The sequence below is a fragment of the Gossypium arboreum genome, chromosome 3 (assembly GCF_025698485.1).
Source record: "Gossypium arboreum isolate Shixiya-1 chromosome 3, ASM2569848v2, whole genome shotgun sequence".
Taxonomy (NCBI): Eukaryota; Viridiplantae; Streptophyta; class Magnoliopsida; order Malvales; family Malvaceae; genus Gossypium; species Gossypium arboreum.
Window position 1 is genome coordinate 66,428,381 of NC_069072.1, and position 11,969 is coordinate 66,440,349.

The window sequence follows — 11,969 nt, forward strand, 5'->3', positions numbered from 1 at the left end:
AAGTAAGTTTCCTATCAATCACATTCCCAAGAATTACATTCCATTTGAATCATAACATGAAAAAACACCACATGCTACCTATGAATAGCTCCAAAGAGATTAGTAGCTCTTTCTATTTTAGCCTTAGCTCGTTCCTCCTTCAATGGGCTTTCTTCCCCTTATTGCCTGGATCAGAGACAGCCATATGATCATACTATTGAGTCGAACATTATCTAAATAATCAAAGCATAAACAAATAATTATAAAAATTATTATGAAATATAAGAAATTACAAAAATATTAAAAATATTTAATTTAATAAAATATTTTTAAAATTAATCTTAATTTAAAATAAATAAACAAAGTTAAAGTAACCTCACCAAATCACAAATACAAAATAATAGAAATTATAATTTTTTGTTTTTCAGTGAGCGATATTTATATTTCATGTTTGACCATATGCCCTTTATTGTTTATTGTTTTTTTTTTTTCTAAATTTGTAACATATTTTCTCGGCGGTCAACAATATGCAAGGCAAACCGCTACTTAAAATAAAAGCTTTCACATCGATTAAATTTTAGTTGTCATTTCAGTTTTTTATATTTATAATAATTTATGATAATAACTATTAAATATTTAAATAAATTGCAACTCAAGGATAATAATTTACAATTCAAATATTTATTTTATTATTAAATAATTTTTGTTAATTTGTCATTATTCTTAATGTTTTTTATATATTCTTTTACGCATTTTATAACAGTAGCTTTCAAATGATTATAAAAATAATTGCTTATTTTAGATTTTTATTTTTAAAATATTTTTCAACTTATTGTTTGATTGCTCTATCAAGGGTCATTTAACAATAGATATGGCATCTTTTAATAAAATGACCAAATCGCTGTACAAAATTTAATTTATTAATTTTTTAGTAAAGTGAATAATATACAATCAAACTCCTCAATAAAAAACTACATGAATTATTAATATATCAAAGTTGATTTAAATATATATAACACATTAAATAAGTCTTAACACTAATAAATGATAACACGACAGGAATACTTTTTATGGTAAAGTCCACTTCAAATATAAATATATATTCTTTCTTTTATTTGTTAAATTAACTCACACCTTGGGTAATTTATTTTCTTGATAGTAAGCTCGCTCTACTGGCTAAATAAATGAACATACAAAAACGTCTAAAACCTGAAACAATATCAACTGTCATTCAATAAATTTAGTAAAATATAGTACCCTGACAAACCAACGTTTCAAAGCCGGCAAGCCACCACTGTTGATCAACGGAAACACAAAATCGATGCTGTTGAGAATTAAAGAAAATGGTAAGACTCGTTACTGGAGGACTGGATTTGCCTTAAAAAAGTGATCGCAACTATTTCCAGATTTTAACCGATTTGTCGTAACTGGCAGAGGCAACCATCCCTGTTACTTGCGACTGTGCCAGGGCCGATATCACACAGTCATGAGCTGAAATCGTCAGACACTTGTTCTCAGCCGTGTTCCAAAGCTCCAACGACTGATATGTTTAAACAGGATAGAAAACCGAAAACAAAAATTAGTGACGATGAATACATCATAGAAAACAGGTAAAAATTATTCCGGACCATACTCCAAAATGAATAGCCATCTATAAATTAGTAACCTGAATAGACATCAAACCATCAACAGTATTGAGTCAACCTTTAACAACTATATAGCAACTAAAGAATAGGAAATGACACCTGATAACCACCAATAACCAAGAGAGCAGGAAAATTGGGATGAAAAACACAGGAATGAAACTTGTTTCCACTGGAACTAAGCTCATTAATGCACTCTCCAGAGGACAATGACCACAGTCGGACAGACTCTTGGCTGACAGAAGCCAAAAAGTCTCCATTTGCATCCCAACAGAGAGAGTGTACCTCCGTATTGTGCCCCTGAGTGTCAAAAAGATAACTCCAGGTAAAACCGTAGATTACAAAAATTGATTAACCAAAACTGATCAACGAGGTAAATTCTCCTTCCCAAAAGTTAACAAATTTATATTTCTACCTGCAATAACTGTGTTCTTCGGTCAGTCTCTATATCAAAGATAGAGACAACATTATCGGCTGCTGCAGCTAGGAATTGTCCTGTTCTTGGTTGAAATCGGACGTTAGTGCTGCCTCCCTGCTTCAATTAGTGAAAGTAATTTATATGAACATTGTGACCAAAGGAACATGCAGTACTTAAAATGGACAAAAGCTTAAAGGGTTTAAAAGGCTAGCCTTGGAGATACGAGTGCAGGAATACTGATTGATGTTCCAGAAGCGAATCTCACTGTTGCCATCACAAGAGCAGAAAAGTTCATTCTTCTTAGGGTGGAAATCAAGGGACATAACTTGTGCCGTATGCCCGGTATATTTCCAGATGGAATAACTTGGCTGCAAACAATTAATATAAGTACATGGAATGTGAACCGTATTCATCAAAGTTTCAACAAAGTAGAATCCTAAATCTTTTTTATAATGATAAGAAGTTTGCTTATTGTCTTTCTGGAAATAGTGTCACGTTTAATGGTGTGAGCATTAATTCAGCATAGACAACGATGGCAAAGTGTCAGTCTATGTAAAAACCTGAAGACCGATAAAATAGAAACATGCAAACTGGGCCAATAAGAGAGAATTACACAAATAAAAAAAAGGAAAGACCAAGAAGTTATACTTGTGCAGCATCCCAAATGCGGACAGTTGTATCAAAAGAAGATGTTGCTAGCTGAGTGGAATTTGGTCTGAAGCGAATATCAGTTATAATATGAGTGTGTTCCTCAGTCGTGCAATCAGTCTTCAGAATTTCCATGTTCCAAAGAACAGCCTACTGACAGGAAATCGACAAGCAAGCACATCATTATTCCATACTTTCATTTAAGTCCATTTTTTATCGATAGTAAAAAATTTTGCAACTGTTCTACTGAGGACCCAAGGTACAGAAGTACGACATTAGATGACCGCATCATTTATGAAAAGTAAACATTCAATAAACCATAATCAATAATTTGAAAACTTATCTGGCATGAGCTGCATAAAGAAAATTCCTTGTATGATACATAAAATTATACCTTCTTGTCATGCCCAGCACTGGCTAATAGCTTTCCATCTGAAGAGAAATGGCAGCAGGTGACTTTGCCATTGCTTTTACGTATTGACCCAACTTCATTGAAGCCAAAACCTGACATGCAGATAAGAGGTTCATTGCTGAGGTCAACTGGAAGATTTAGCATGCTATAACAACGACGATCTTATATTACTCTTTGAAGTCTCAGTAGTGTGCTCTGATGGGTTCCGTTTGAGGGTGCCAAACAAATTCCCTCCATCTCCATCGTCATGTGAGAGAAAAGATTCCACATTATCATCCAAGGAGCCAACATCTCCAAAATGTTCCATGTCTTCCTGCAATTAGGAGTTACATCATAAACAGGCTTTTGAAATGACTTATCCGAGGCTACACTTAACATATATGTTTCAACTCTCACACTAAATGCAGCGAATAAAGAGAAAAGGCAAGGAAGACCAAGAACAATTACAAGTATGGAAGAATAGTAGTGCAAAAGTGGGGCTATTTCAGGTTTATTTACTTGATGTGATTATTGGGTCAAATTCAACTAACAAGTAGTAAGAAAGGGAAAGAAGTAAAAAGCAATTAGGGATTGGGAAACAAAATGCTAATGAAAGTCGATTTCATGTATGCTCAATCTTGCCATGTTTTTCGAAAGATGTACAAGGATATTTCATAGCATCCAACAAACCCTTAAGACATCACATTATTGACCTAGGAAATAAAACAAAGCTGCCTGTACCAGAGTCCAAGAGTAGAACACAGTGTTGATGCAAAGGGATAATGGCCTCCATCCCTTGCAAAGCTATGGAATCAATATTTAGCCAAGATATAGAAGCAGTGCTTTAACATTCATCACTCTCAAGACATTAAGCAAGGATATGCACTAGACTTATTAGTGACTAACATTACCACCAACAATTGCAGTCCTAGTGCATGAAATGTGATGAGATGGCCATTCTAGATCTAAGTTTTCAATGGCGGAAAATACAAGATGTTTGAGCTTATGTTCTCCAAACCATAGAATAAGCATTTGTTTATTACTTATTGATCATTTTTGGAACAAGTTGATGGTGAGCAATTTATTTGGAGCATATGTAATAACTCTAATACCAACAAGTAGAAGAAAATAGTCATGCCAGGTAGATTGAGAAGAATACACATAATCAGTTGGGGACTATCAGATTTAGAACTTCACATGCTTTCTATAGAGCAAATGACTGTTTGCCCATGCATATGACAATACTAAGTAATGATACCAATTTAGTAACCAAAAATTTTATGCAAGCTGCACGAATGCAGGAAAGCATAGGGTTAGTTAATATTGAAGAGTCAAACCATTCGCTAAACACCCTCGGGTTAGCTATAAATTAGGATTACTTACCAGCTGGTTGGTTGATGATGCAATACCAGCTGTTCCATCAGATCCATACATCATCAAATTTTTTGACATGCTACTGCCATGCTGCATATTTCCCACCATAGCTGCTCCTTCACCGGCTGTATGAGTTGATGGGGTTGATGGCTGAGAGTTTGGGGAAGGACCCACTGTGTTTCCAGTGCCAGTGCTATTAGCAGGTCCAGAAGATGGTCCTTTTCTTTTACGGTTATTCTGACACACCATAGAAGGAACAGTCATAAATTTAGACGTCCATCATCATAAATTCCTATGACTCTGTATGAAGATAAACTGGCAGCATATGGTAACAAGAAACCATTGTGATAACCAAGAAACAAAACAGAAGTAAGCTCAACTTGTTGCACTTGAGGTGACTGCAATGGATCTTGTTGAGAAGAAGATTGTCTTATTGGTGGCATGCTCATCTGCTGAAAAAAACACAAAAGTGCTCAGTGGAAACTAAACACAAGCATTGGCCATCCTCAACAAATTGGGAATATGATAATAACTACTGAACTAGTACAACCATCATTATAATCCCATACACAAAATAAAGCTGGCCCCTTAGATTTACAGATAAATATAAATAATTCGCCTAAGAATCAAAGGCACATATAGAAGTGTAATGGCATGCATATTATCTTGGTTAAATAAAGGCAAGGTAGACGGTATGACAATACAACAACACAAGTATATATTATAATTTCTTTCTCCCTTTGAATGTGAAATTGAAAGACATGCATGCATTTCTGATCCATTAACACGATTGCAGGATTTGCACTATCTTTGTATTTTGACATGAAAACTGTTAGGTCGTATTTGGATATAAGAAGTAATACAACAGATATAACTGATTAATGAACAGAAACCTTACTTTTGATGAGGTCGATTGCATGGGAGACCCAATAGATCCATCATTCACTGTTGGCTGGCCCTCTTTCGTATTTAAGGTGCCTCTTGATAATCCAGAAAATCTTTGAGGATCCATATCTCCATATACAGGTGAATTACCCAGATTTCCTTGTGTCTGGACCTGTGCTAAGAGTTGTTGTTGCTGCTGTGGCAGAAGCTGAAACTGGTTTGCATTCTGTAAGAATGGCTTTTGCACTTGTGCACCTAAACTTGGCCTAATTTGGTCAATTCCCTGTAAAATTAGTTAAGAGCCAGTTAGGCGATCATTTAGATAAGGAAAATAATATTAAGGATAGAAATTCAGTTTAGAGCTTACGGTTAATGGCCAGCCCTTCAACGGAAGGCTAACAACTCCAGGATTCAAACCTTGAAGAACAAGAGTAACATGAAAGGATAAGAATATCTACACAAATGTCTTGACTTAATAAAACACAAAGCCAAAGTTAGATATGTTGCTTTTCTGTCAGAAGAAATAAACTTGACACTAATAGAACAGCAACATCATAGACACTATGGTCAGTAGGTGACAGATTTCGCACTCAGCAAGCCAAACTAGAGAAGCACCCGACTATCTTAAGTTACAGCAGCACTAAGCATATTAGCAGTAACAAACAAACAAACACTCTTTGTGCTGGCTTTTCTATTGAATTTTAGTTATCATATTATACAAGTTCAGATAAGAAAATGACTTGAATATGCGAGGAAAGATAAGATGGTGTGTATATAAAACAAATGATACATGTTTCTCTTGAGCTGACTGGAAATGACATAATGGTATCTAAACCTATAAATGTAAAAGATACTTAATGAGAACTTTGGTCTATGAAAATGAAACTCATTAGCATTCCATAGATTGACATGTGCAAACAGAATATAACACCATTAGTTATAATCACCTGCATTTCCTATTCCAGGTTTCGATTGCATGATTCCCTGTCCATAAATTGAGGAAGGATCCATGGGCATAGATCTCTGAGTACCACCCAAGTTCACTTCACCTTTAATGTCCTGTGAGGAGTATATGCATATATATAGAGTCACTAGTTGAACTAAAATGAAACAGTATAACAGTGAGGTTGTAAAGTGTTGATGTAAATGCAAGAAAATATGTATCCAAGTAGCATAGGTACAGCAATTTCTAGTGTCCATACCTGAATTTGCTGCAATGCTGCAGTTACACCTCCATGGTTTCCTTGAACCAACTGACTGCATCACAGACAGTTTTTCTGTGTTATAAACCTGAAAAGAGTTCATCACATTAAAACAAAACATCTGATCTAAAATTTACAACTATACTTACCCGGGATGATTTGTAGCTGACTTTAAGAGGGCCATCCTAGCATCAAGAAGAGGTTGGGATGTCTCTGAAGTCACTGCATTTGGTTGTTTCATGCGCTCTTCATACATTTTTGCTGCCAAAGCACTAGCATTTGATTGTCCAAGCATTCCTTCAGAACCGATAGCATTTACAGGACCAACCATAGATGGATTATTAGGATCCCTACGCTGCAACTGTGCTTGACGCATTAGCTGCAGCTGCTGCATCTGCAGCTGTTGTTGCTCCTTTGCTTTGATTTGCTGTGCCTGTTCATAATACCATAATAGTTTGAAAACAACCAGTATAAATTGCACTATTGAAAAGAATTAACAACAATACTTGCTAAAGTTTTAATAGGCCACCTCTATGTATGCTGCAGCAGCCTCTGAATGCTTGTCATTTGTTCTAGATATGAAAATGTCCCAAAAGACAGACCACCACTCAAAAAGAAACCCACCAGGAGCATCAATTGCTGGATAAATAAACAGATTCTAAATGAATCAGTTACTCAAAATAATTCCCCTCGACTAACAATAAGCTGTATTAGTTACAACATAACCAAGCAACTAGAGTAAAATTTAACCGTTAATTTCAATGAAAAAATCACCGATCATTAATTTGAAAATTAATAAAGCACCTTTCTCCCACCTAATATTAGACTCGGACTTGGATATGATATCTGACACGTGCAAATCACTTTCAGTGAGTTTTAAAGTAAAGTTCAGAATCTAGGTGTCATACCCACGTAACTTTGAAGCGCCCAACATGTCTAACGCAGTACTTTAAGGTAAAATAAAGAATGCAAGTAACTTAGGCTAAAAATACATATATATAAACTCCATATTTCCTTTCCACGGAAAAGAATTTCAGTCACACAATTTCATCAATTAACTAAAGCTAGGACATGAAAATCTGGATTTGAATTTTATTTGCTATATAAATTGTGGGAACAAATACATACATTATTTAAGAATTAGTTAAGATTCAATATGATTAGATATTTGAAAGGTATAAAATATGAATTTCAAATTGACAAATATCTATGGTCATTTAAAATTCACAACTAAATAAACATCTGAAAACCCATGAATTTGAAAATTAATCATGAATGTTAAATTTACAAGTGTTTTTATCAAATAATTTACACTATTGTTAAAATCCAAATCCATCTCTGGAAATCCAAGTTCCCAAATGCAACCTATATGAATTTATACTCAGTCAAAGCCAAGTCTTACCTACTGGATCCGGGGCGACTTTCCCTTCTGTCATGAAAGACTTTGCAGTGGTATGCAATTTTTTCTTTACCAAATAATCATAAATATAGACATCAAGCCTACAGCCAAAAAATAAAAATAAAAATAAAAGAACTTAACTAAGCTAAAAAAAATTTAAAAAAATTTGGCCAAAAAAAACTAAGCTAAAATTAGAATCAATTTTCTGAAAGAACATAAGAGTACATCTTATCTGCTTCCCAATTACTCTGCGCCATCGTTTCAGCAACAAAATTCAGTTAACTGTTCAAAAAAAGAAAAACAAAACTATAAAATTGATCGAAAGCAAATTTAAATACTCAATTTTATCATAAAAGTTATAAATTAAGTACGACACTGATATTTTATCGAAACTAACCTTAAAGGGGTCGATTCAGACGGATCAAAGCCTACATTACCATTCTTGAGCTCATGAAGAAGCGATCTTTATTGATCAATCATTGGTTTCTGCATTCAATAATAAACAATTCCAAAATTTCATAAGTTTCTTTAAAGGATCTTGAAATTGATAAGATTAATGGAGTAGAAAAGAGTTATGACCTTTCCAATCCAATCCAGAAAAAAAAAACAAAAAATAATAAATTAGGGTTCTTTTTTATTGGGAAAAAAAGGTTTCTTAGCTCAAAATTGTAATTTTCCGACAGAAGAAAAAATATAGGGACATTTTGCTCAAGATCCGAAGCTGAGATTTGGATGCTTGGTGTGGGCCAAACCTGAGGTTTGAATCTATAAGCTTAGCAGATGGTGCTTAGAAGTTATGCGCTGGATAATAAGTTGAGACGTGGGTCTAAAATTTTGAGTATTTTGGATAAAATATTAGATTAAAAAATTAATTTAGACAAAATAAAATTATATTTGTTTAAAATATGGGTTAAATTTGAATATTTAATATTTAAATTGACTTAATTAAGTCTACTTTTCAATTTATAATGTTTTATATTATATTATTTTTATATATTATTTAATTTATAATACATAAAATTAAAAATAATATATAATATTACTATAATATAAAAATTAAAAATATTAAGATAACTAAATATAAAAATTTAATAAATATATATAAAATTATTAAATATTAAATTAAAAATAATATAAATATATTTTTAAGAAAAACAATATGAATGGACTTAAAATGGGTTTGAATTAATTATTTATAAATATAGGCGATTTTGGCAAAATTAAAAGCTCATATTTCGAGTTAGGTTAAACTTGGCCAAACATAAATTGTATTAATATCATGTCTAAACTTGATGGTAACCATTTTCTTCATTTTTCACTTAAAACATTAGCTAATGGATCGTGTAATTTTCAATTAAAATTTGGCTAAAATGAATTTAAATATTTTATTTTATTATTTAAAATAAAAATATAAAATCAATTTTCTATTTATATATTTTTATAATAGTATTTATGTATAATTTATAATCTAAATTTATAATATATCTATAATTCTATAAAAGCACCACCCTATTTAAATTTATGAGCTAAAGAGAATATCTATTATTGTTAATTATATTATTAAATTAACATCGAATAATAATTTATCAATATTATTATATGATATTATTGTTAATTATATTATTAAATTAGCATCGAATAATAATTTATCAATATTATTATATGATCATGATTAAAGTAATATTAATTAATATAATTTTATAATAATGTGAAATTAATTAATTTTATCATCCTACTTAAAAACATCATATACTCTATAAAATCATTGAGCATAATTGGATAAATTAAAAATAATAAAAATCTAAATTTTAATTAAATAAATATAATTTTTAAATATAGATATGATTTTATTTTAAATATGATAATAATTAGTATATTAAAATATTTTTATAATTAATAAAAATTAAATATGTGATATTAACATTATATACATTAAAAGATAATATCAACAAATTGGTAATCTAATATATAATGTATAAATTTATTAATTATTAATTTTAGATCAAAATCAAAAGAAAATAAACATATTTTATAATTAAATTAAATATTACTTTTTATACATATTTATTGCAACAGTTTAACTAGACACAAATCTATCTTAACGAATAGTATGACTCATATCTATTTAAGAAGTCATAATAAGAAAATTTAACAATTGAGAATTAGTATTTTATATTACTCTACCTTTTTAAAATATATAAAATCAGTAGTATAATATAAAATAATTACAATTATAATTATTTGTTAGCTCAATAATTAAACCGAAATGGCTAAGTGGGGAGTAAATTGACTTTTTTTTTTTTTAAATGTGAAAGCTAGAAAGAAAATTGTAAGATGAACACGATAATTTAGAGTGGTTCAGCCCCAATTGCCTACTCTACACTCTTAACTTTTCACAACTAAAGATTTTCCCAAATTCATTATTTTGATCAAATTTAAGGACAATGTTTAACCTTACAACTCTCTTAAGATTTCTACCCCAATCCCTCTGAAGGAAATACAAATAAACAAATAAAGAAAAAAATCTTTATAAAATCAAAGTGTTTGCAAATTAAGTTCAAATACAATGAAATACACTTGAGCAAAAGAATAGAAGTAAAGCTCATAAGTGTATGAAAAAATAATATGGAAATAGTAAGCTCAAAGGTTGTTTGATTGATATTTTTGCTTGAAAGTGCTTTCTTCTTGTTGTAGGATCTTTAGAAGTTGGTATTTATACCTCCTAATTAATTTCCAACCGTTCTGACTGTTGGTGTCATTAATAAAGTCGTTGGGGATATAAAAATCAGAGCATTTAATTCACCTGCAACACCGAGTATCAATACCATATAAAAAGGTATTGATAATTTTTGCAATAAATGCTAAATTCAGTGACCGTTGGAGCTTTGCTATTGATACCAAAACAATTTTATCGATACTGTATCAATACTTTGTAAGTTTTGTGAGAAACATAATGTTATTTTTAGTATCATATTTAAGAAGGGGCATCAATAATTCAGAAAATATTGATACATAATCAAATGGTATTGATAATTATTAGGGTTTGAAAAACAAAATGTCATTTTGATATCACTTTTAAGAAGGGGTATTAATATTTCAAAAATTATCAATACTTAATCAAAAGGTATCGACACTTATTAGGGTTTGTGAAAACATAATGCCACTTTGGTATCATTTTTAAGAGAGGGTATCGATAATTCAAAAAATATCAATACTTGGCCAAAAAGGTATCGATACTTTTTGGTTTAGAGCAATTTTGACTTATTTGAAAATTGTTTGATTTGTTAAAAGTCTTTTTACTAAGTGAAAATCATTTTAACTTCGATTTTAAAGTTGTTTAAAAAAATTTCTATGAGTGTAAAATAGATGTTCAAAATTCTATCTCTTAAATTTTAATTTTAAACAAATCATTTTGTCAATTTTGTTTAATTTTAACTTTTATTCAAAACACTTCAATTTGTTATATCAAAATATTTTATCAAATAAAGCTTGATTTAACAACCTCCCCTTTTAATATAACAAAACATCTGGTAAATTTGTTTTTGAATAATTTTCTCCCCTTAATGAAAGTCATTTTGAATATAAGGCCAAAATAAAATTTGACAAACAATGTGACATTAACTTTTACTTTAAGGAAAATTGGTCAAAAAATGTGCATATTTGCATAAAGTTAGCATAAACGAATAATCAATGAATTTACCTTTTCTTCTCCCCTTTTTTTGTTATATCAAATGACAAATAAAACTTAAGGAGAAATGAGGTTAGTTCATCATAATAGATATTTAAAGGTAAATGGGTAAAGAACTAAAACAATAATGTATCTTAAAATACCAATAAAGCAATAAAGTGCAAGAAAATATAGACATAGGCATAAATAAACAAATCTAGGTGCAAATGTTATAAACGTGAAATAAATGACTTAAATCCAATCTAAAAGAGCTAAAGGGAAGTGAGCTAAGAGAGACATCATTTGTGCCTCTAATGTCGATAGTCGAGAGTTAACATCTTCCCTAAGACCTCGAGCATCATT

The 11,969-nt window shown here is 30.8% G+C and overlaps 1 protein-coding gene across 2 annotated transcripts; it reads right to left on the bottom strand.

The window, feature by feature from the left end:
* Positions 1 to 1,044: 1,044 nt before the first annotated feature.
* On the bottom strand, positions 1,045 to 8,752 carry LOC108465105 (transcriptional corepressor LEUNIG_HOMOLOG-like). 2 transcript variants are annotated; one of them, XM_017765420.2, is made up of 19 exons: positions 8,519 to 8,752; positions 8,337 to 8,425; positions 8,165 to 8,221; positions 7,943 to 8,040; positions 7,070 to 7,179; positions 6,690 to 6,973; positions 6,541 to 6,595; positions 6,286 to 6,397; positions 5,706 to 5,755; positions 5,352 to 5,621; positions 4,834 to 4,902; positions 4,463 to 4,690; positions 3,272 to 3,413; positions 3,083 to 3,192; positions 2,689 to 2,838; positions 2,253 to 2,408; positions 2,038 to 2,154; positions 1,725 to 1,922; positions 1,045 to 1,519 (listed from the first exon to the last, which is right to left on the bottom strand). In XM_017765420.2, the coding sequence occupies exons 3-19, from the start codon at positions 8,194 to 8,196 to the stop codon at positions 1,376 to 1,378; spliced, it is 2,325 nt and encodes a 774-aa protein (XP_017620909.1). In that variant the 5' UTR covers positions 8,197 to 8,221; positions 8,337 to 8,425; positions 8,519 to 8,752; the 3' UTR covers positions 1,045 to 1,375. The 2 variants fall into 2 exon arrangements, with proteins under 2 accessions (XP_017620909.1, XP_017620908.1); XM_017765419.2 differs by having other exon boundaries at positions 4,834 to 4,905.
* Between the last annotated feature and the right edge of the window lie 3,217 nt (positions 8,753 to 11,969).

What these genes read in the sequence shown, in the direction of transcription:
- LOC108465105 (XM_017765419.2), bottom strand. Translation starts at nt 8,196, where the DNA reads ATGGCGCAGAGTAATTGGGAAGCAGATAAGAT. An exon ending in AGTCGCCCCGGATCCAGTAG is followed by an intron (nt 7,180 to 7,942) that starts GTAAGACTTGGC and finishes TTATTTATCCAG; the next exon opens with CAATTGATGCTCCTGGTGGG. An exon ending in CATCATCAACCAACCAGCTG is followed by an intron (nt 3,414 to 4,462) that starts GTAAGTAATCCT and finishes TCCTAATTGCAG; the next exon opens with GAAGACATGGAACATTTTGG.